At 26.4% G+C, this 25,747-nt stretch overlaps 1 protein-coding gene across 1 annotated transcript in view; it reads left to right on the top strand.

Annotated features, from left to right (window-relative positions):
* Nucleotides 1-15,827, top strand: part of LOC100208640 (microfibrillar-associated protein 1) — a 65,309-nt gene extending 49,482 nt beyond the window's left edge. The window contains exons 13-17 of the mRNA XM_065798254.1: nucleotides 3,762-3,814; nucleotides 5,045-5,106; nucleotides 5,865-6,024; nucleotides 6,143-6,298; nucleotides 15,527-15,827. Coding sequence (XP_065654326.1) covers nucleotides 3,762-3,814; nucleotides 5,045-5,106; nucleotides 5,865-6,024; nucleotides 6,143-6,298; nucleotides 15,527-15,634 — 539 coding nt within the window. The 3' untranslated portion in view covers nucleotides 15,635-15,827. The remainder of the gene's footprint in view (nucleotides 1-3,761; nucleotides 3,815-5,044; nucleotides 5,107-5,864; nucleotides 6,025-6,142; nucleotides 6,299-15,526) is intronic.
* The last annotated feature ends 9,920 nt before the right edge of the window (nucleotides 15,828-25,747 follow it).

Genomic DNA, 25,747 nt, shown 5'->3' with positions numbered 1-25,747 from the left:
TTCTTTGTGGTAACCAGTTTGTTATACTATGTGCTGTGTGTGCAGGAACCCCATCTTACTGGAAGATGTATTGCTTGCTTCTGCCATACAATTGCCTTGTCGATGGAATGAAACATGTTTTAAGTGTATTTTTGTAGATATATTGGTTGATGCAGCCATTATACAGCTCACAGATTTCAAGGCCTTTTTTGGAAAAACATCCCCATATGCCTACTTAGCCTCCACCACCTTGTTGTTTTGCTTGTAAATAGCACTCGCAATATTTCTGAACGTATGCTCTGCCGTTCCATGCATAAAATATTTTGCTTTGATATTTTTACTATGATTATTGCATGTTTTGACATATTAGGCATTTCAAAAGTTTGCAGACAAAGCTAAACTACAGAAAAAATTAAGATAAAAAAACAAAACTTAATAAAGCAAAAGAAATTGAAAAGTCATATAAAATAAACTAGAAAAATTTATAAAAATAGTTAATTCTTTCATTCGAAAGTTTTTCATAATTTTGCCTTATATGATAAAACTCACTTATAAACATAATGTAAATTAATTTTATCAGTCAGTATCTTAAAAAGTTACATTAAGTTCAACTATAAGTAATATTTAGTTTTTAAAAATGTTTTTGCAGTATTGTACATTTTCTCAATACATAGTGAAAATTTGTAATGCTATCTATTTGTAAATATATTTGTATATTTTTTTATGTAACAAGTTTTTAATGTAAAAGAATAAAAAATTATTTATTCTGTTGATCATTAAAAATAAAATTTTTTTAAATATTACATTTGTACATAGATTACATATTGTGAGAAAATTTAGTTCAATTTCTATGACTTATGTTTTTTAGGTTCTTCCTTAGCTCATTTTTTTTTTTTTAACTGAAAATGTCAACTACCATTGAAACGACTTTTTTTTAATAAATTTATATGACAAAACAATAAAATCCATTTTTAAACTAGCTTGTGGTTTTAAACTTGGTTTTATAAAAACAAGTATAAAGTTCTTCAGATTGCATGCCATTAATATTACTAATTTTTTACTTACACTTTTTATCTTTATGCGTATTGCCTTATTTTCATTAGGTTGAATTTTTAAAATGCTGCAAAGTATTTACATTTAAATTTTTTTAAATATTTTTGATGTAAAAACTGCTATCAGAGTTTAGAAGGAAGAGGGGGTTTATATATGAATGGATATATATATATATATAAATTATCATGATCGTCATCCTCTTTCCTCTTTTATGTTGTTTCTCTAATATAAAAAATCCGTCATCCAGCTTTCCTCTTTTATGCTGTTTCTCTAATATAAAAAATCTTGAACATTTTCTTTTTTTATCTAAAGCTTGTTCATACCATATGTAATGCATTCTCACCACATTTTCTTACTTCTACCTCTACCATTTTCTCTTGAAGCTGCTGCCTCTCTACATGCTGACACCCGAACCACTTTAATCCTCTCTGACAAGTGTTGATTGATACAATTTTTTTTTTTTTTCTAATCTCTGTCTAAAACTATGACTCCTTTTCTTGTTTTGTTAGAGTCATACCACACATCCATCTGATCATCATCTTCTCTTTCAGCAAATACTACACCATATAAATACTAAAATTTATACAAATATGTAAAGATATTGTATGCCATCTAAATAAATAGCAAATATATGTTTATAACCATATTATGTATCCATAATGCGCCTATTACCTAATCTCTTAGATCTAAGCAGGTATTGAAGGTTTTATTCCTTCCTTTCGGTTTTGTTAGAGTCATACCACACATCCATCTGATCATCATCTTCTCTTTCAGCAAATGCTACACCGTATAAATACTAAAATTTATACAAATATGTAAAGATATTGTATGCCATCTAAATAAATAGCAAATTTATGTTTATAACCATATTATGTATGCATAATGCGCCTATTACCTAATCTCTTAGATCTAAGCAGGTATGGAAGGTTTTATTCCTTTTTCTTCGGTTTTCAATCAAGCCTCATTCTACTTCACATTTTTCACCTTTTTGTACAGTTGCTATGTTAAACTGTTATCAATTTTTTTTTTTTTTATAAGAACATTTCTATTAAGAACAAATTTCTTTTCATTAATACAAGAAGTTAATATAAAAAGGTCCTGTCTGATAATAAGCTCCGTTATTCTCAGTTTACTAAATCTTATCTCACTGTTAAAAATTTTTCAGAGACTTTTGGAAAATCTTTAACAGTGTCATTAACTAAAGTCAAACAGAGTCTGATCTTGTTACTTTTACCCAGAATATGGCGGAGTTATTTGCAAAGTACTTTTCTTCTAATTTGACTCTTGAATCTAATGGCCATAGTCTTTCTGCCATTCCAGTTAATCAGGTTAACTCATCCAAGAAGCATCCAAGTCACTTTGGCTTCCAATGCTAAAGTCAATTCTCAATTTTAATCTTCTGTGGCTTGTGGTTCAAACAATATTTCTATTAGTCTTACAAAAGCGTTCTTCAAAATTTTCTTTGATTCTCTCTAAACTATTATTAAGTGCTAAATAAGTGGTTCTAATATTTAAGAACTCTAGAAAACACTCTGACCTCTCCAACTAACCTACAATTAGTCTTTCTAGTATCAGTTTCTTCATATTAAAGTTTTAAGATTATTAAATCATTTCTTTCTAACAGTTGTCATTCTCCACGGCCTTTATTTCCAGTAACTTTAGGAGTACTGTAAGGTTTTATCTTTGCTCCTATATCATTACTTATCTACAAAAATAATCTTTGTGAAAATCTTACATCTAAAGTGGCTTTATTTGCTATCAACTCAACTTTATACTCTAGTCTAGTTGTTTTGATTGCTTAGAACAAGCAGCCGCTCTTTAATCTGATCTCTCTTCTGTAACAGCTTAGAGCAAGCTGTGGCTTGTGGATCCAACAAAACTTAGTTATTTACTTTTAACAACATCACAATATTGTTTACATTCCTATATTGATGAATAGCAACCCTATCAATCTCAGAGAAGGTCCAAAATAGTTGGACCTGCTTTATCGGCCAAGTTTGAGCCACTCTCCCATCGTTGTAAGGTTACATCTTTCATTTTTTCTTCAAATACTATCATGGTCACTGCTCAAACAAGCTATCGTCTCTATTCAACCAAAACTCATTCTCACTTGGCTATCCATTCAACGAAGTTACATCCTTTTACTGTATCTGTCCCTCCATGCTATAAAAATTTTTATTCATCTAGTTTATTTCTTTGAACATCAACAAAATCTCAAAACTCTTCATGTTTTTGTGACTCGTACAACATGTTCTTTCTTAAGTCTTGTAAATTATAAATTTTTTCCTAGCACCAACAGTCAACCCCTTCTAAATCTTATAATTTTGTCAGGGCCAGGTTTGTAAAAAGTCATATTTTTAGTCAGGGCTGGCTCTGGCTCACTCACTAATGGTAACTTAAGGTAATGTTTTGGGATCGCAATTTATTAAGCCAAAAGAAATGGAATAATGTATTTAAATTGGTTTCTTTACAAAAAGTTTATTATTTATTAACATTTTAAAAATTTAAAAAACCTAATTTAAAAAATTTCTAAATTATAGTGTTTTTATTTTTAAACCTTTCATTTTTACTTATTTATTTTTTATAATTTTCGAAAATTTTAAGTTTAAGTTTAAAATTTTTTATTTTAATTTTTTTTTTTTGTTTATTGAATTATGTTACTTTTTAAATAACATCTCTAAAACCTATTTTTTTTTAATTTACATCTTTGAAACCTTTGGTTTATTTAGTTGTTGAAATTGAACAGCTTGTCATCACTGATGATGAAAATGATGAAGAAGAAGTAAGATTTTTTTTTTTTTTAAAGTTTTTAGCCCTTTACTTGTGAGCGCATTAAACAGGTAAAAAACTTTTAAATTTTGAAAAAAATTAAACTTTGCGCACTTGAGATTCAAGCAGCATCAACATATTGATGCTTCTGTTCAAAACAAAGCAATTTGATAAGAGAAAAAAAAGGTTAGAGAATTCAGTGTATGTGCAAAATTACAATATTTTTCAGTTTTTACATGATGTGTATCACGATTAAAAACTCAAATAAGTTTTTGAATATTTTTTTTTTGTTTTTTTTTTTGCCAAAACAAGGCTTTAAAATTTGCTTTTTGTATATTTTTATACAGCCTTTTTTTTTTTTTTTAAATAGGGTTAGGGTTAGGTTTATTATATTATTTATATTATATATATTATATTTATATATTTATATTATATATATATTATATTATATATATTATATTATTTATATTATATATATTAGGGGTTATTTTATTATATATCTTATTTTTTTACATTAACTTTTTTTTTTCATTCTTATGAATACTTTATAATATAATATTCATAATATAGTATGATAATTTGATATAAACACTTTTTTCTTTATTTTTATTTTATTTTAATTTTTTTGCAGCGCATAAAAATTACGATATATCAATAAAATAGTTTTTTATAATACAAATATATTATATATACATATTATGTTATGTTACAACAAATTATGTTAAAAGCAAAACCTTAATCCTTCATTTTTCTTACATCACCTAACAAATATGTAGAACATGTGAGGAGTGTACATACATCACCTAACAAATATGTAGGACATGTGAGGAGTGTACGTACATCACCTAACAAATTTGTAGGACATGTGAGGAGTGTACATACATCAAATGACAAATAGGTAGAACATTCAAGGAGTGTACATGCATCCACTGAAAAATAGGTAGAACATGCAAGGAATTTACATACATTAACTGACAAATTAGTAGCAAGGCAAGGGGTGTCGCTACACTGATGAGTTTTGATTTGGTCAAGCAATTAATCAATTTAAAAAAAAAACAAAAAAAATTTTTTTTTTGAGGGGATTTTTTTTCGGGAGTTTTTTTTTGAGGGGATTTTTTCCAAGAACCACAAAAAAAATAGCAATGATTTTTTTTTAACAGTTATGATTACTATATTATTGTATTTATATATTTTAGTATATAATGTAAAATATATAAAACAACTTTGCAACAAATTTGTTTAGTATGAGGCATGGAAAGTAAGGGAGCTTAAGCGAATTAAACGAGACAAAGATGAAAAAGAAGCGTAAGTTTTTTTTATTATGTATTTTTATTATGTATATACCTTGTTATTATTTTTGAGTTTTTGATTTTGAATATAAATTATTTTACTTTAATGGTTTGTCATTATTATTCGTCATTTATTTGATGGTTTGTTGTTATTATTTGTCCTTTATTTAATGGTTTGTTGTTATTATTTGTTGTTTACTTGATGGTTTATTGTTATTATTCATTGATTATGTGATGGCTTTTTGTAGAATATTCTAAAAATTGGTTTAAAACATTGCAAAGTTACACTTCAACTTAACGCTAAAGCATTTTTAGATATTTTAAATATTCCTAAACAGAATAGTTTTAATGTAATCCAGTGTAGTACTAGAATCAAAATGGTACCAGCCTTGTAAAGTTTTTATTTAATAAAAGCATTCAATTCCTAGATAGCACAGTACACAGGGACTGATATAATGATACATGTTATTAAAATACTAAAATTATGCGTAACTTAATACCTAATACTTAACTACATTTTTGTTTTGTTTTAAAATTTGATTACAGTTATCAATTTTTTTAAGTTACAAAAAAAAAAAAATTTTATTTTTATTGGTTTCTATTGCAGAAAAGTTATATTTGAGCCTGTGTAATAATGAAAATAAAAATTTAATAACATTAATCAGAGTGAACATTTGTTTATTAACTTTAATTTATTTATTTTTTTTTTTTTTTACATAATAGTTTTAAAGTTTAGAAGAAACTCTTAAATTGAAGAAAAACATTTTTTTACAGACGCGAACGAGAGAAACTAGAGATAGAACGTATGCACAACCTTACAGAAGAAGAGCGCAGAGAAGAATTACGTAGAAAGCCTAAAGTAATTACTAACAAAGGAACAAAGGGAAAGTACAAGTTTCTTCAAAAATATTACCACAGAGGAGCATTTTTCATGGTTAGTTACCTTTTTTTTTAGTTAAAAGACTTTTTCTTATGGTTTTTAAATGTATATTATTAAAATAGATTTTTTTTATTTTTTTTTTATGTGATAATTAGTTTTTTTAAATTTTCAGGACAAAGAAGAAGATATATTCAAACGCGACTTCACTGGTGCAACACTTGAAGACCACTTTGATAAAACAGTTTTACCAAAAGCAATGCAAGTTAAAAATTTTGGACGATCTGGACGTACAAAGTATACTCATCTTGTTGATCAAGACACAGCTCAGGTAATTTTTTCTAATTTAAAAAAGAGTCAGCTCAGGTAATTTTTTAATTGAGTGTAATTTCAGTTTAAATTTTTAATCTTTTGTAACCTTGGTACAAAAAAATTATATATATATATATATATATATATATATATATATATATATATATATATATATATATATATATATATATATATATATATATACACACATTTTCATAAACAAGACAAATTTTCTAATTTTTAAAATCATTTTTTTAATAAAAAACAATACAAGTTTCGCCTAACAATAGTCATCTTCAGTTAAAATTAAATATTTAAATTTTGTTAAAATACCTACAAAGTTGTTTAAAAAAAAGCAATACAAAATATAATTATTTTGTACAAACTAATAATGATATAATAACAAAAATACAATAAAATCGGTTAAAAGGTTTATCATCTTATACAAAAGAAATAAGAAATAACAAAAGAATAGGTTAAAAAGATATGCAGTATGTATAAAAAATAGCTAATAAAAAACAGAAAGTGTTGTTTATTCATGGTTAACCAGTTTATTCATCCCAGGTTTTAACCATTCTATAAACATACTTTCTTTAAGTTTTAGCTCAAATTTGTTAGATGCTGAATCTAACACAGAAAAACACTTATAATTTATTTGCATGAAACAATTTTCATTAGCATGGAAATGTTTATAGATATGAGACTTTTTGTCCCTCTTGTAATGTTCAGATATCCAGGTCTTGAGATGGCGAGTATTTTCGCCTATATAACAAAGTTACATCCTGCATATATGAATTTATACACCACGAATGAATTGAACTCTAGTGGAATAGGATCTTTAAAAGAAAAGACTTTAAAAATTTTCAGTGAGATAAATACTAATTTAATATTTGCTGAACGGCAATATCTTTTAGCAATTGAATTCAGTCTTTTTTTAGTTGAATCAGATTTTATTCCCAAAAACGGCGTTTAAAGTAAAACAAAGATTCTTTGATTTTTGGTTGTGGTGGAGGATTTGAATTAATTTTATTTAAATAGGAGTTATATACTTTAAAGAGGTTGTTTATCTCAGAGTGAAACCCAATTTGAGTGCTATTAATTTTAAATGTTCTTTTGATTAAGCATTTGATTAGACTAACTCTGTACGAAAATGAAGTGAAACTATAAAAATTAGTATGAAGACCAGAATGGGTTTTTTTATGAAAACGGTAGTGGTAACTGAAGAATTAGTTTTGTGTAGAGTTGCATCTAAAAAAGATATTTTTGAATTTATTTCTTGTTCCATAGTAAAATAAATAGAATTGTGTCTACTATTTATTTATCTAAGATAAAGATATGCCTCATTTTCTGACTGGAAAGCAGCACAAATATCATCGACGTATCTTTTATAGAAAACTGGTTTTACATCATTGATGTTACAATTTTTGATCCATTTATTTTCAAAACAATCCATGAAAAATTGGCAAGAACAGGTGCTAGTGGAGAACCCATTGCTACACCATCGATTTGATCATAAGTTTGTCCTTTAAAAAGAAAATGTGATTGTGAAGTGGCGAATTGGAATAGCAATTTCAATGGTTTCTTTAAGTGGAACATTAGTGTATAAGCTCGTTACATCATATGATACTAATAATATTTGTGGAGATCCACTTGACTAATTTCTTTAACAAAAAAAAATCAATCTTTTGTACAAAATTCAGTGTTTATTAATGGAGATAATAAATTTCTAAGAAATTTGGCTAGTTTGTAGTTATAGGTTCCAATAGATGATACAATGGGTCTAAAGTTTATGCTAGTCTCAGAAGAATTTAATTTATGCATCTTAGGAAGTCCATAGATACGAGCAGGATGGGATCCAGGCGGATAAATTTTGTTATATGTAGAATGATTAAAAAGTCCTTTTGCTTTAAGTTTTCTCAAAAAAATTTTATAATAAATATATATATATATATATATATATACAGCGGTGGCCAAAAATTAAAGACCACTCATTTTTTTTTCAAAATTTATTTTTAACCTTAGTATAATTTTATTTTGGAAAAAGGTATCAAAAAAAGAAAAACATTTTTAGAAAAAATTTTTATTGTATTTTATATTTATTATAAAAGAATTTATAATTTTTTTTACAAAATAATGTTAAAAAATGTTAAAAATAATGTTAAAAAACTGACTAGTAAAAACAAAATAATGTTAAAAAACTGACTAGTAAAAAATATAAATGGGAAAAAAAATTGGACAAAATTTTAAGACCAGTTTCAAAAATATTTCAAAAAGCAATAAAAAAATAATTTAGAAACGTGTTGTTCCTCCATTTGTTTTCAAGCACTCTTGTACTTATTCTGGCATCGAATTCATTAAAGTTTTGATTACTTCATCAGGCACATTTTTCAAATGATGAGAGATAGAAGATTTCAAATCTTCCAAATTGTAAAGTTGTTTTTTACCAAGCTTGTGATCAAGCCACGACCATAAATTCTCTATTGGATTCAAGTCTGGACTATTGGCAGGCCATGGAAGCACTTGAATTTTATTAGAATTGAACCAATCACTAACAAGATGCGCTTTATGACACAGCGCATTATCTTGCTGGAAAATAAATCCATCTTGCAACTGCCATAAATCAATGCTAGGAATAAGCGAGTTTTCCAAAATTTCGATGTACCTTTCTTTGTTAAGTCTACCATCGAATAAATGAAAAACGCCAACTCCACAGGCACTCATACAGGCCCAAACGCCTATTGAACCACTGCCTTGTTTTGTTCTTTTCAAAATGGATGATTCATTGAACCGTTCGCTTGGAAGTCTACGCAACATTACGCGACCTTTTCTGTTGTCTACCTCAACGTTCATTTCATCACTAAAGACTACACGGCTCCATTGATCTGTTGACCAATTTGTATGTAGTTTGCACCACTCTTTCCTGGCAAACTTTTGTTTTTTATTTAAGCGTGACTTTTTTGCAGCAGCACGCCATAAATAATTTAAATTGTGGAGGACCCTTCGCACAGTTCTAGGGCTTGCTTTCAGACCATTTGACAGTGTCCATTTCGTAGACAAGTCTGTAGATGATGCTTGTCTATTTTCTTTCATTATTCTCACTAACGAGCGAACATCACGGTCATTTGAAATTTTATTTCGTCCAGTCCTATGACGATCATTAATTGACCGGGTCTCTTTGTATCGTTAAATTATGTTAATAATGCAAGAGTGAGACCTTCCCAGCTTTTCTGCTATTTGTCTGATGCTATAGCCTTCTTCTTTTAATACAAGAGCCGCGTATCTGTCTTTTTCTTCGATCTTTGCATGCATTTTTGCAATATTTTTATATCCTTATTGCAATTCAAAAAATAAATGTTTATTTGATATCGAAACTCAGGTTTCGACATTTTATTTTATAGCCAAAGTAGTAAGCAATTAAGACAGTTAAAAAAATTAATGGATTATTATTTTTGATAAGTGCAAATTAAAGATTTGAAAGTGGTCATTAAATTTTGTCCAATTTATTTAAAGAAGATTTATAAGTACTCATCAGTTTTTTAATAAGTTAAACGCTATTTAATTAGAATTAGATTAAAAAAATTATACAACTTTAATCCGTATGTTTTAATTAACAAGATATTAAAAAAAAAATTTAATATGTCAATTAGAATCTTCTTAATTTTAATTTAAAGATTAAGAAACCAACTAAAAAATGAGTGGTCTTTTATTTTTTGCCACCGCTGTATATATATATATATATAAATATATATATAAATATATATATATATATATATATATATATATATATATATATATATATATATATATATATATATATATATATATATATATATATATATATATATATATATATATGCAAGGAAAAATGCATGTCAAGCAAATTAACAACTTCAAAAAAAAGTTCTAAAAAGATTTCTAACAAAATATTACAAAATATATTTATTTAGCACTAGAGGCCTTTCAATGTTTTATCAGTAGTGCTAGTTTAAGTGCTGTTATGCAAAAAAAAAAAATATTTGTACAAAATTTTACAAAATAACAGTATTTAAACAGTATTTATACAGTATTTATACAAAAGTATAGTTTTTAATCAAATAAGGTATTGTTGCTATTAGTTATCATTGTCTAATGTTTTTTAAAACAGGAAGTGTTAGTTAAAAGCTTTTGTTTATGCAAATGACTTTCATACGACAATAAGTTTTTATTATTTTTAAGTTCTAGAAAAAAAAAAAGCTGGAAAAACGGTTCCATTATTTTATTTTTTATATGTTGCTAACCATACACATGGTTGTCAAATCTGTCAGTGGAATGGCCGGTTCTGTAACTTGATATATGACCATTTGTGCGATTTCTCAAATTATTTGTTTTTCCAGTATATGTTGATTGACCATTACAAACATTTTAAATAAGAAATGACATTCTTGTTGTTACAAGTAACATGACTTTTAATGTTCCAGATAGTTCCATTGGATGTTACAAAATTTTTTACCTCTTGCAGGTAAAGTAGACAAATTTGGCAGCAACTATTATTACATTTAAAAATTCCCATATTTTTATTTTTAGATGGTACAGAACTAAATTTAACAGAAGTAAGTTGTCTCAGTAAATTTGGTGGTTGTTTGTGAGCTATTACAGGAATAATATTAGAAAAAATTTGTTGTATTTTTTCACTAGAGGATAGACTAAATGGAAGATTAGCTTTAGTTAGTATATGTTGGCAATTGATATTACTGTAAAATGTAGTGACTAAAGGAAAGATTTCTTTAGCTTTCTTTTGTTGAGCTGGTCCTTGCAGTTTTGCATTATGAAATGCTTTTTCAATAACATTGTTCGGGTAATTTAATTCTTTCAGCCATAATTTAAGCTCTGCTAAACGCAGTTTTTCTGTGGTATAATCAGATGTAAATAAAATAAAAAAATTTTAAAAATTAAACGGAATGTTTTTATTGGTGTGGTAAAGATGATGACTATTAAAATTTAAATAATCGTGAGTGTTTCTTTATAAAATATATCTATTTTGATATATTTGTTATTTTGAAGAATAACAGAAATGTCTAAAAAATTAATTATATTATAAATATTTTCTTTTTCAATTCAATGCCATAGTCAATTGTAAAGGTAATTGACTTGTTTAATTCAGCCAGTGACAATTTAAGTTTTTCTATATCTAGATGTTTAGGCCATATTATTAGAAAAATTCCAAGAAAAGTGGTATTGTATTTTGCTAAATAAGCGAATATTTGCTACTTATTGCAATTTTTAACCACTTAAAAAACTTTGTTCTGTGTAGTCTTGTCCTCCATAATTTTTATGTATATATTAGTTATCTTAAAGGTTCGAAAACAGCTTCATTTTAAATAAATTACATTTTCGTTCCATTCCTACAAAAGAATTTTAAAAGATTTTCCATCATTTCTAAATTCATTGAGAAAACATCATTGCAGCAGCTTATAAATCTCCTATGCATAATACTTTGAATTGTACTTTTTTAAAGTAAATACAGTTTTATTTGCATTTTTGTAAGAAAGATTTTTCAATACCAAGGGACCTAATAGAAATTGCAAGAGGAAAGTTTCTCTAGTGAAGCAATTTGACTTTAATAATTTTAAAATGTATAACAGCATCAGTTGTTTGTTTTTGAAATAAAGTTTTCCAAAATGACCCAAAAAATAATTAAAAGAATGATGACCGCATGTGAGCCAGAGTGAAATTTTTAAAAATTTGCGTTACAAGCATTCATACATTTTGAATCTCAAATGAAAATGCGTTTTTACAAGTTATCTATTTTGCCTATTCAACTAGTTTCAACTCTATCCAGTCCATTCATCTAGTTTCAACTCTATCCAGTCCATTCATCTAGTTTACTAGATCCAGATCAACTCTATCCAGTCCATTCAACTAGTTTCAACTCTATCCAGTCCATTCATCTAGTTTACTAGATCCAGATCAACTCTATCCAGTCCATTCATCTAGTTTCAACTTTTAAGAGATGCAAACTAGAATTATCCTGAACCAGTCTGGTTTTTACATAATATTTCTTGTTTGGAGAATTAATATAAAAAATAATATCCATTAATTGTTTGAACAAGTAAATTTTATTTTTTTAATTGTTTTTTTATTTATTCTTATTTTCACTGTTGTATAAGAGATGCCATTGTTAAAATAGCTTGAATTTATATTACTAACTTGTATGACTAATAAAAACACTACCAATGTGGTAGTGGTATGGTGATAGAGGGCTCACCTTGAAGGGAGAAGTTCCAACCCATCATGTCCCTGGTTGTACCACACTCAGCTTGTTTCTCCAGGAAGTGATCGTGTTTGTCAAGGTTCGTGTTTCAGAGTTAAAGAAGTTAGAGAGGGTTATAATCACAATTTTTTTTTATATTGGGTCTCCTTGTCTGTAGTGGCCTCCATTGGCCTTGGAGAGGCGAGTTCATTAAAAAAAAAAGTTATATAAAAGTATTAGAATGTAATACGTGTTGGTTTTTAAATAAAAAATGCAAAAGTTAAATAATTATTGGAACAATAAGTTTTTAATTACAATTTTATTTAATTTAATCCATAAAAACTTTGTGTTTTACCTTTTAAGCAGCACTCAAAAAGGAAAAAAAATGTAGCGGGTTGGTTTTCAGTATTTTCAAAATACCATCTTAGCATTGCAATATATTTTAAACTTTAAAAGATGGCGGGCTGGTATATCACCCTGTTCTGTCTTACTTGAAGTACTGCTTTTAAGTATTTAGTAATGACTATTGTTTGGTGAAAAAAACAGCAGAAAAACAATTGAAAAAATACAGTACAGTAAAAAACAAAATACAGTAGACACTATGCAGTAAATTTGTATTCCAGTGCTCTAGTGAAAACTGGATATAAAAATGTGTTGAAAAATGTTTGCGTAAGAATTAATAAATAAAAAATATAAAAAGAAAATTATAAGCTCCACCCGACCCCAATCTAATGACCATTCCCCTAATCTGCGCTAGCTCGAATTTTTTCCACCAATCCCCACAATAACAGTCTCTTGCAAAAGTTAAAAATCAGTTAAGCATTTTTTTAGGTAAATCCATAATTTATTGAAAATGACATGTGTTGTACGTATCTATTGAAATAGACATGTTTATGTATGTCATTTGTGTCATTTTCCATAAATTATGGATTTACCTAAAAAATATTAAACCGATTCTAAACTTTTCTAAGAAACTGTACAACAACCCAATCAATGAGTTTTTATCATTGTATTTACTCCCTTTAGCTTTTTAACCCTCCCATACAATTAGGCAGATGAGAGTAGATTTTAAAAAAAAAAATTTGTTAAAAAAATTAGCATAATATTTAGTTACTCAGCATTTTAAACAAGTTTTTTGAAAAAAATACACTGCATTGGGAAGTCATTGCAAAACAATTATCTTTATGATTGGATGCATTGTTTATGTAGCTCATCTCTAAGTTCTGTCAAATTTCATTTTTAGTCTGAATTAATTGAATAAAACTAAAACACAAAGCTTCCATTCCATATGTTCCGTTTTTTTATTTGTTCGGTTTAACACTTACTAATAATTGCGTATTTTTATTGTTCTTCATGTAGACAAACAAACGCATAACATATAAGCATATTATTATCTAAATAAAATCTTTTAAGTAGATCTCTTGTTATAAAGTATTGTTTTTAATCTAAGCTGGTGGTATTTATGTAAAACATAAATTGTGTTTAAAATATCATATGCTTATAAGAAAAACTCGTATTTGCTTTCACAAAAATGATATTTATAGTTAAAGGAACAATATTTTAGCAATCACTAGTAATATTGTTTCTTTTGAAAATATATGTGGTACTGTGGCTGCCCCTTGTTACTGTTAACCGCAGTACCAAGAATTAGCATATAGCTAATGTTTATAATAGTATAGATAATATAGTTTTATATATATTTATTTTATTTATATACTTATATATATATATATATATATATATATATATATATATATATATATATATATATATATATATATATATATATATATATATATATAAACTAATTTAAAACATCAGATAATACGAATTCTCTCAATACTAAATAATTTACTTTATTTGAAATTTTCGCCGGATTATAGGCACCGGCATCATCAGCATATAACATAATATAATCACAAAAAATTTGTGACCGTAGAAGAAAATAACAATTATTTATTTAAAAAATTTTATACATATTTTTAGCACAACAAATAAGAGCATCGATGTTGTGCTTGCCCGCCATGTTTAGTGAAAAAATTGAAAGATGGGCCGTGATAAATAAGGTCTTAATTGTTTTAAAGCTCAATGTCAATATCATTCTCATAGTCAATGTTTTACCTGTATTTCATCTTTGTCAATTAACCACGACTTAGTTTTGTTAATAAAGTCTTTTGAATTTTTTAACCTAATAGGATTTTCATTTAAGACCGGATGTATTCTTCTAACCAAGTAATTCGAAATTCCAAGGTGTGCCACATATTTAGATGTGTATACCATTATTTTTTACAAGATGTTAACATTTAAATCATATATATATATATATATATATATATATATATATATATATATATATATATATATATATATATATATATATATATATATATGTATATATATAGCAATCAGCGCTAAAACAATGGATTTATGTAACTAAATGAAGGTGCTTTTTGTAGTAGACAGTTGAGTCGGTCATGTAGGTGAGTTATTTATTTCAAATTAAACGCGTTTTGGTCAGGTATCAGGTAGAGGCGCCTCAATAGGTCAGGTACGTACTCACGTACGTATGTACCTTGATGGTCAAATTTCTGTTATATTCGGATCTAGCATCCACGAAAACATGAAATAGTATATTACGAAAAAATATTTTTTACTAATTTTTAGTAGTCATTTCGGGAAGAAACATTTTTTTACCGAAATCGCTATTGCAGGCTAAAACTTTTTCCAGATTTGAATTTAGCGTCACATTTCGCCTCAAAAACAGCTTGTTAGAGAAAAAATTTAAGATTTGCTCTCTCTACCACCATGACGCTAAAATAGAATTTTAAAATATTATCAAGGTATTTTGTCTTGTTATCAGATCTGTTTTGATTGGATCGGCTTTATTTTAGATGTTTGAATTAATTAGTTCTCCTAAAGTTTTGATTTATTTATTTCTAAATACTTATTTCTATGTATGTATATTGTTTGTAAAGATATTAAATAAAGAAATTTTTTTTTGCTTTCAAATATATCTAGGCTGATTCTCCTTGGTTTTCTGAAACAGCGCAAGGTTTAAAATATCACGAGAAAATCAGCGGTGGTTTAAAGCAACAATTTGATAAACCGTCAAGAAAAAAGCGGTAGTATTTTTTATGTGGGCGTTTCGAGGAAACGACAAATTGCTTTCGAAGGTTGCTCTAAGAGCTGTATGGCAAACAAGCAGAAAAGTTCCGCTCCGTTGCTTGCTTCATTCGCAAGACAAAACTCGATACAAGAATTTATTATTTGAATTTTAAGGATTAAAATTGACTGTTAGAATATATTTATGAATTATTGATCTATGATTGATCTTATTGTCAATCTTTACCATGTCGTCGATAGTTTTTTTATTGCAATAGTAGCTGATGTAACCTTTGTTTCTCTTAATGCATCTCATATTTCTTTTTTTTTCTTAATTTAATTTCATATTTCTTTGTTTTACTTAAAATTCTAATTAGTTTTATATATTTTTAATAATTTTTTTTTTGTTTGTTTAAAAGCATAAGTTTTGTTTTTACCACTAAAAAATTAAATTTTTAAATAACTTAAGTTGACACAGCACTCAGTGTTTAAATGTAAAAAATGGCGGATTTAATAAAAAAGCGTAGCTTTTTTATGTCAGATTTGTGCATTGAATAGCTTGGTGCATATGTCAGATTCGTGCATTTTGTTTACTGCTACATAAAAACCTGTGGAGTTTTTTTAATGTCGATGATCGCTAATGTACTTGACTATGACTGTGCGATTATCATTTATTCCAAACTTAGTGCGTTTTTACTCCGCAAAAATATAACGGAATCTCAAAATTGGCTACCGCGTCTTTGACACATTTCATTTTGGTATACGATGCCAAAGTGTTCCTTTACAAAAAACAAAATATATTTTCCTCCATCTTAACGAAAAAGAGGACATTTCCTTAAGGTGGCTAACCACTAAAAAATGAAAACTTTCTTTAATTTTATTATTTAAAAAAAAAAAAAAAAGGTATCAGAGTATATTATGAGTAAAAAGAGTGGAAAAAAGAGTTTTATTTTGCAACAATTTCTTTCAAAAATATGTTTAAAAGGTTGTAAAATGAGTCATTTTGAACCTAATTTTGAAAAATGATAACTCCATAAATATATATATATATATATATATATATATATATATATATATATATATATATATATGATAAAACCACTAAAAACTAAAGCTTCTATGAAACGTTTTGCTTAAAATGAAGGGCCTAAACCAAAATGATTGCCAAAACTGGTGATAAAAGTTGTAATTCTGGATTTTTCTCGGGATAACATAAAAAACTAAAGTGTCAGCTGATGAAATGAAATAGAAAAAATCTAATAACTCTAGAAGTACCTTTTGACATCAGTTTTGCTTCAGGTCCTCTATCATTATACGTAAAACAAACCCTGAAAATTTGTAGCAAAAACCTTACGTGATTTATAAGCTATGATTTTTCTAAAATAACATAAATTGGATAAAAAAGCAAAAGCTAAAAAACAGGATTAAACATTTCATAATTAAAAAAATATTAAAAACTTCCAAATGAGTAAAGTTTATAATTTTCTAGTTGTTCTTCGTTTTGTCAACCCTTATTAATGGCTTTTGAATACAATATTCTGCTTTTTTATTCGGAAGTGTCTTTTTTGCTCATATTGATAACGCGTTTTTAATCATTAAAGTATGAAAAAATTGCGGTATTTAGACCAATCTCAAGGTTGAAGTGACTTCTTACTCTCAGAACATCAGCAATTATCTCATTAAAATACAACACAGCTGAGTTTACTCTTAACTTAAAATTAAGCTTTGTAAGTAAAATGTTTTTTGAGCAATGAAAAAAAGTGCAAAGCTTTGCTAATGCCTCAAGAAACTATCACAATATTATCTGATGATCCATACAACTCGAGTAACTTACACACACTTTTATCATAAAAGCGTTTGGCAAACCATGATGGCTTATTAAATTAACACGAGATTAACGAAATCTGACAAAAAAACTTGAACTAACGCAAAGAGAGAAAGCAATTATAACCCTAAGTTAGTGTTGCTAGGAACCGTTGTCAAGGTAAAATCTCCTAGTTAACTAAAGTAGAATAACTCACAATAGATTAAAGTTATGTCAAAATAAAGTGGAATAACTCACAATAGACTAAAGTTATGTCAAAATAAAGTGGAATAACTCACAATAGACTAAAGTTATGTTAAAATAGATTTCAAAAACATTTAAAGCTATGTTGAATTGATATAAAATAAAATAAATCCAAAAAAACTATTTTTAATAAAAATTAAGATTTATTTAATGGTGAGCCACCTTAAAACTTCCTAATCTTTTTCTAATTAATTATTATGGCAAGAGAGAGCATTCTTTGTCGTTTCAAGGTAGAGTTTTGTATGAAAATGTAACTTGGAAGAAGTACAGGGTACCAAAGTGTTTTTCAAAAATATATATGTTTAAAAATTAGATTAAAAGTAAGCTTTTATAAGATTTATTTTTTTACGGCAACTTTTTTTTTTTTAATTTTTTTTGTTGTTTTCTTAAATATACAATATATTTATTTAAGATATAACAAAATATACAGGTATAGAATCAAAGACAAAAAAAAGAACGCGGAGACTTCAAAACTTTTGTCTGCAGACTTCAGTAATACTAATTATCCAAGAATAATGATGTAAATTTATTAGTTGGACCATAATGTAACAGCATGTAAAATTTAATTTATAAGTTCTCTAACCCATATTAATAAATAAACAAAAATCTAAAATCAGGTAAAATGGATTTACAGGTAAAATGATAGTGGGGTAAAATGGATATATATAAAATCCTATTAATATTATAGGATATTGTTACAAAATCATAAGCTACATGACATTTATGTATATACTTATGCTCACCTTTGCTTTTAAGTATAGTATTATACATTTTTCCGTTACATATTATATAGTTTTATATAATGCTACTGAAATGTTTACATTAAGATCATAGTTCAAATTTGTTTTCCTTAATGGCTAGGATAAAATTTTAACTTCCATCCATTTTTTATTTTATTTTTGTATTTCTCATTTTATTTTTTTTTATATTTATTTTTTAATTGTTCTTTATTACAATATTTAATACAATATTTACAAACATATCAATAAGAAAAATTACATGCAAAGAAATCGTTAAAAAAAAAAAAAAAAGAATAAAGATAAAGAACGCGGATACTCAAAGAAGACCATACAGGTCTTGTCACCGAAAACAGCTGTTGAAGAACTTTTAACTTAATTTAGATTTTAGAAAAAACAAAAATAAATAAATACAAATTTTAAACTTTTCTTTAGTTATGGTCTTTATGGCTTGAATTAAAATACTAATTCTTCTGAACCGCGTGACTCAAGCGAAAACAAAAATATCATAATACTCTTGATAAACAAATACGTCTCGCATCTTACTTGCATCTATACGATCACTGATTCTTGTTACTCAAATGTATCTTACAATTACACTAATCTTAATTGTTAATTAATTAATAAATAAACGAAAATAATAAGAATATGATTGCACTAGGTACATCGAAATGCACTTTAAGGTTGTCCAAAAGATTGTGGAGAAGAATTTATCAAATGTTGGTGCGTTTACGTTTACGCTTCCACCGACAAAAATGCTAAACCACTGTCAAAGGATGGTTAACTTCCAAAAGTATCATACATACAATATTTGCAGATGCATCCATTCACGTACATCAATGTTTTTTTGTTTTTGTTTTTATAATTTTTTTTTATTTTTTTTTATTTTTTTTTTTTATCTTTTTATTTATTTTTTTTATTACAAAATTAAATTCAATATTAAAAGTATATACCGTTCGTAATACAAGTTATTTACAAATATTACGAATTAGAATAAAAATTAAAGTAAACAAGTAAATAATCAATGATTACTGTACAAATAATGTCAGTGCAACTTTTAACAAAATTCAAATAATGGTGTTTAAATATAGCTTCTCACATAAACTTTAAATCAATATTGTATAAAAGTAAAATATATATATGAGTGATGAAAAAACTGGGTATAATTAAAAGCATATAAATATATTTTCAATTAAGAAAATTACTTTTTTAGTTTTCTTTTGAACATGTAATAATTCCATTCATGAGAAAAATCAAATTTTTTAAAATTATTTGATTCCATAAAAAAGCCACGAAAAGAAATCCAAAATTTACCAAAGTTTGTTTGAAATTTTAGTTGTTTAATAAAATTATCATTTCTTAAAGAATATTTATTTTCTTCTTTTAAAGTATATAAATCAAAAAAGGAAGCTGGAGATGAGTTGGTTTTACATTTAAACATAAAACAAAGAACATTATAAACATTTACTTGATACATGTTAAAAACATTCATGTTAAATAAGAGTGGCCTTGAGTGAGTAAAACGATTTTTGAAATTTATAAGACGTGCAATATGCTTCTGCTGACAATAAAGTGGCTTTAATTTACTTTTATGGGTACTACCCCATGCACTATTAGCATAATTAATATGACAGTGTATAAAAGAGTAACATAGTTGAGTTAATGAATCTTTGTTTAAAACGCTTCTTGCTTTATATAAAACTCCAATACTTTTTGCAACTTTATTGCATAAATGTCCGATGTGATTCTTCCATGATAGATTTTCATCAACAATGATACCTAGAAAATTTGTGAAAATTACTCTTTTTATTTGAATATTATCAATTGAAGAAGAGGCATATTACTTGGAAGTAAATGTTTTTTAAATCGTGGATGAAAGTAAATCCATTTAGTTTTATCAATGTTGAGTGAAAGTTTATTTGACTTAAACCAGTCAGATATTTTTGTTAGTTCAATGTTCATATCATAAAAAAGCTTATTGATGTTATTATTAGATAGGAATAGGTTTGTATCATCAGCAAACATTATAGTTGTTAATTTTGAGACTTGATGGAGATCGTTAACATAAATTAGAAATAATAAGGGCCCTAGTATAGATCCCTGTGGAACTCCACAGGTTATATTTAGATAATATATATTTAGATTGTGAAGATCCGTCGACATAGACATTGTTTGCGATGTTTTAAATAGCTTTTTAGTAGTTTTAAAGCATTACTGGTGATACCATAATGTTCAAGTTTTTTAAACAGCATTTCATGGTCAATTGTGTCGAAAGCCTTAGATAGGTCAATGAAGACGCCTAAAGTAAACTCTGACTTTTCGAATGAATCAGTTATACTACGAGTAAGATGAATTATTGCATGTTTCAGTAGAGTTATTTCTTTTTAAACCGTATTTTATGTAAAGTATATTATTAACAGCAAGATGATTAGATATTTGGTTGAACAAAATTCTTTTTAAAATTTTTGAAAAAACAGAGAGGATATTGGTCAATAATTACTGAAATTTGATGGTTCACCTCCTTATCATATTTTACTTTATAAATAAATTTTATATTTTATATAATTAAAATTAATTTTATAATATTTTAGATAAAATGATAAGACTGAAGTAAATTATCATGCCAAAAATAAAATATCAATGCAAGATTATTGGTACATACAATCACAGTAAATTAATGACTGCCATACAGCTGGTTAAGGAAGGGGAGTAAGTACACAATGTATCAAAGTCTTCTGGCCAAAAAAGGCAAAATTTTAACAGCTTAAGATGTTTTCGCAAGGTTGCAAGAAAAAGGGATGAACAAAACTAAAAATAAGACTGTATCAGTAATAAAAAGAAAACCTAATTATCATAACTAATGCAGTTTATTCACCTTAAATTCATGAAAAGCAATAAGTGTGAAATATATATCAAATATAATATGAGTATCCGTATTACCCTACCAGTGGGATAATATGGATATATGAAAGATGTTGTTAAAAAAGGGTTAGTAAGTTAGTTATTGAAAATATATTAATGTTCTACTCATTTTAAAGTTATATTATACACCCTGAATGTAAAGAAAAATAATAAAAGTTTTTATGGTGGTTATTAACTAAAAAAAAAATATATATAAAAAAAATATATATATTTTTCTAGATTTCTTAGACATTTTAAATTCTCTTGTTTCTTCAAGTATCAAGCTACCAACTTATGAGGATAACACTCTTCTTTTTTCCTTTATTATTTTCTGATTATATAATAAACCATAACCATAACATTTTTATCGGGTATCTTTCAGGGGCAGATCCAGGAAATTATTTGGGTAAATCTGATTTTTTAGGAGTGGGCGGGGAAGGATTGCAAAAATTGTTGTATATATATATATATATATATATATATATATATATATATATATATATATATATATATATATATATATATATATATATATATATATATATATATATATATATATATATATATATCTGTATGTAACTTTAATTTTTATAAAGAGATATTTAGACAAATCTTTATTTTATTAAATCTTGCTGATGAAAATATGAAATCTGAAAAAAATCGATTCAAAAAACAAAAGCATTATCAATATAATAACATGGCCTACTCTAACTACATGGCCTGATTTGTTGTTTTTCCGTGAAAAAATAAGAGGCCAGTTTTTTACGGCTTTTGTATAAAAGCTTTAGTTTCTGTTATGGTTATGAGTCGTGTTTTTATTATAAATGTTTTATTTTATTAAAATGGTTAAATAATAGTTAGATATTCTTTGAGTACTTTGCATTATTTTGTGCAGGATTTTTCGCTAACTATAGTCTATAAAAGATTTGGTTTGTCCCTAGATGAATTATTAAATTTTCATAATAGTCCAAGAATCCATATAAGAAATATGAGATTTTTTATGATCGGAACTTTTAAATCTATTAATCGTCTAAATCCAATATTTATTAAAAACCTTTTTACTATATAAAATCTTTGTATAAACTCCGTTGTAGCAAAAAACTCATTCTACCTCCTTAATGCTCCATATATATAATAATTCGTGCTGTACATTATATAGAGCCACCTCGCTCTGGAACGCTCTAAATAATGAGGCAATGTCCGCAAAAAGTCTTGAGGTGTTCAAAAAACATATCAAGAACTGGTATGGTAATAATTGCGCTTGCAAAATTTGTCGTTTTTAAAATTTTGTTTTTTTTTTATACTTTAACTTATATCTTTAGTTATCTTTATACTTTGACTTATATCTTTAGTTAAGGTTGTATTACAATAAATATATATATATATATATAAATATATATATATATATATATATATATATATATATATATATATATATATATATATATATATATTTAAATTGAAACAATTGTAAAGTTTTATGACATTTTTTTTTTTAATGAAATAATTGTAATTTTTTTATGACATTTTTATGCGTGTGTGTGTATACTGTCTATAAAGTTAAATGTAATGATCTACATTATTTTAGTGTTAACTAAAACTGTCTTGTAAAAATCAACTTGAAATAAAGTTTTTAAACTAAATTAAATTAACTGATTACGAGCTTCAGTTTATTCTAGTATCACAGAATACTGAAATAGGCTTTCAGATAGCTATATATCAACATGTTTCTAAACCAAGGCTTTCTTAAACAAGTCGCGACCGCTCATTTTCCGTAAAATTAGCAAAGGCCGTCTTTCTCACGGTTAAAATTATTTTTTATCTTTGCTTTTCTCAAATAAAGAAACAAATAAAGAACTTTGTTAAGACAACACATTTTGATTAAATTTTGGGAGCAAATATTGTTGGAATTATTTTTACGATTAGAAATAAGTTAATTTTAACAAAGATTTAAATAGTTCTGATTTTTGTTAAAAAATGAATCTCACTTTTATGTGTTTATTTTGCCTGTTTAACACATGTTATACAAATAATACAATTTTTTGATAAAAACAAACCATTATATTAACTTTAAAAAAAATTATTTTGACTTTTTTGACTCAAAGTATTTTATTTTGAGGTTAAAAGTTTTGCTTGTTTTATTAAAAATTCCTTCCCAAAATCTTCAGAGTGTTTTTTACAATTATTATTTCAAAAAATGTTTGCCAAAATGTAGCAAACGTTTTTAATACTTCAAAAAAGCAATTGAAATTTACTATTACAGTTAATAAAAATTCACGTGTCACATCAAATATAAAAAAATAATAAATAACTAAGAACACTAAATTGTCAGAAGGTTTTCTTAGTTAATTCTTAGTTAGTCCTCTGTTAAAAGAACTAATCAAAGCTCCATATTTTTGAAACATATCAAAGTTGTCTGTTTCCCCTAAAATTGAAATAAAATTGTATACAATATAACTCTGGAAGTTTGAAAGCAATAAAACTTGCAATATATACTGATCTTCACAATTTTCACATATTGACATATCAAATTCCACAACAAGCTCACACTCATCACAGTGGTGGTGAGCAGGAGGAAGTTTTGTAAGATCTGCTTGCTCGTCTAGCAACTTTCTAGTTTTATCAATTTAAAATTTTTGAATAACAGTTTGCACAGTTATTAGATATGTGCCACCTGACCCTTGCCAATATTTCCCAAATCGTTTTTCTAGTGCATCTGATTGCATATGTTTTAAAAATACATGAGTAATTTAACAAATACTTTGCACAGCTTGCTGATCTTTTAGAAGTTTCTTGCTAAGCACTCTCAGTATCCATGGATACCTTTTTCACTCTTAATTTTGAATTTACTCATTTTAAAATTTCATAAAATTAAGAAATATAGTTCTCTAAGAAATCTATTTGCCAATCATTGACTGAAGTAATAGGTTTTCTTCGAATATCATTTAATTTAATATCTAGACCTTTTGCTTTACTTTACAATAAGCCATCACTTGACAACTGTTTTAATGAAAAGTGTTGTATCTTCAGCTTTAGGAAATTTAACATGTAACGTTGCAACTGTTTCATCACAAAAAACTTAAAGAACTAATCCAACATTTTTTGGTCAATTGGTTTTGGTGACAGCTTTTTGTGTACTGTACTACTGTAGCCCAGGTTTTATGTACACCTTATCAGCCAAGATAAAGCAGTATTTTTGAAATTCCTGAAGCATAAATATCATTTTTAAATATTCAGTATCTTTAAACAAAGTTTATTCACTTTGTTTGTCATCCGTTGTAACTCTCGTACACTTGGCAAAACAATCTTCTCTATAAGATCAAAATATACTGATTAAGATATTGAATAAATATGCAATGCATCTGAAATGTCTTTTAAAGAAAATATTGTTTTATCTAATAAAGCTTGATATAATTTGCTCACTTAGATTCTGTTTCACTATTAATAAGATAACTAAATTTATTTATTAATAACTTAAATAAAAGTTGGCTAAATCCATTAAAACAAATATCTCCAGAATCATCTAAGGTTGTATACATTCAAAACTTAGGTACTGGTCCACAATGCTCATATTATATTAAAGATATGTTTTTTTCTTTTTCAACAAAATAAATATTTCATTCACGGTGATTAATCATTATTCATTTATCTCTTCTTCTACTCCTTACTATTCTTTCCATATATGTACATATTTATATGAACCTGAGTGTGCATTGTGTGTATGTATGTGTGTATGTATAATGTGTTTATTTACATATATGCATATGTGTGATTGTGTATATGCATGTATTGTGTGTATGTGTATGTATGTATGTTTGCATATGTATATATGTGTGTATGTATATGTATGTATGTATGTATGTATGTATGTATGTATGTATGTATGTATGTATGTATGTATGTATGTATGTATGTATGTATGTATGTATGTATGTATGTATGTATGTATGTATGTATAGTTTATATGGTATTATTTATAGTACTTCCCTAAATGACCACTTCTATGCCCTTATTGTTATTGTTATTGATAAGTATTATTATTATCACTATAATTGACATTACTATTATTATTATTGTTACTGTTGTAAATTACTATTGTTATTATTATAATTGTTACTGTTATTACTATTGTTATATACCAATGATTATTACTGTATTATTATTATTAATTTTATTATTATTATTATTAATTTACTATTTAGTTTATATACTTTTTCAAGTTTACGGGTAATATTTGTAGGTCGTCACTTTTTGTCAGTTACATAACTGTTTGTGACTGATCCTAACTTTGTATTAATTTTATTTTATAAAGTGAAATAAATGATTGATTGATTATAATAGTTTAAATCAAACAACAAAAATCCTTATTAAAACTATACTTCCCTGTAAAAAAAGTCGGCCTTCTCTAATTTTACGGAAAATGAGATGCCG

This window comes from Hydra vulgaris, chromosome 05, assembly GCF_038396675.1.
Source record: "Hydra vulgaris chromosome 05, alternate assembly HydraT2T_AEP".
Classification (NCBI taxonomy): Eukaryota; Metazoa; Cnidaria; class Hydrozoa; order Anthoathecata; family Hydridae; genus Hydra; species Hydra vulgaris.
The sequence above is the reverse complement of the archived record's forward strand: the minus strand, read 5'-3'. Positions and strand labels throughout refer to the sequence as shown.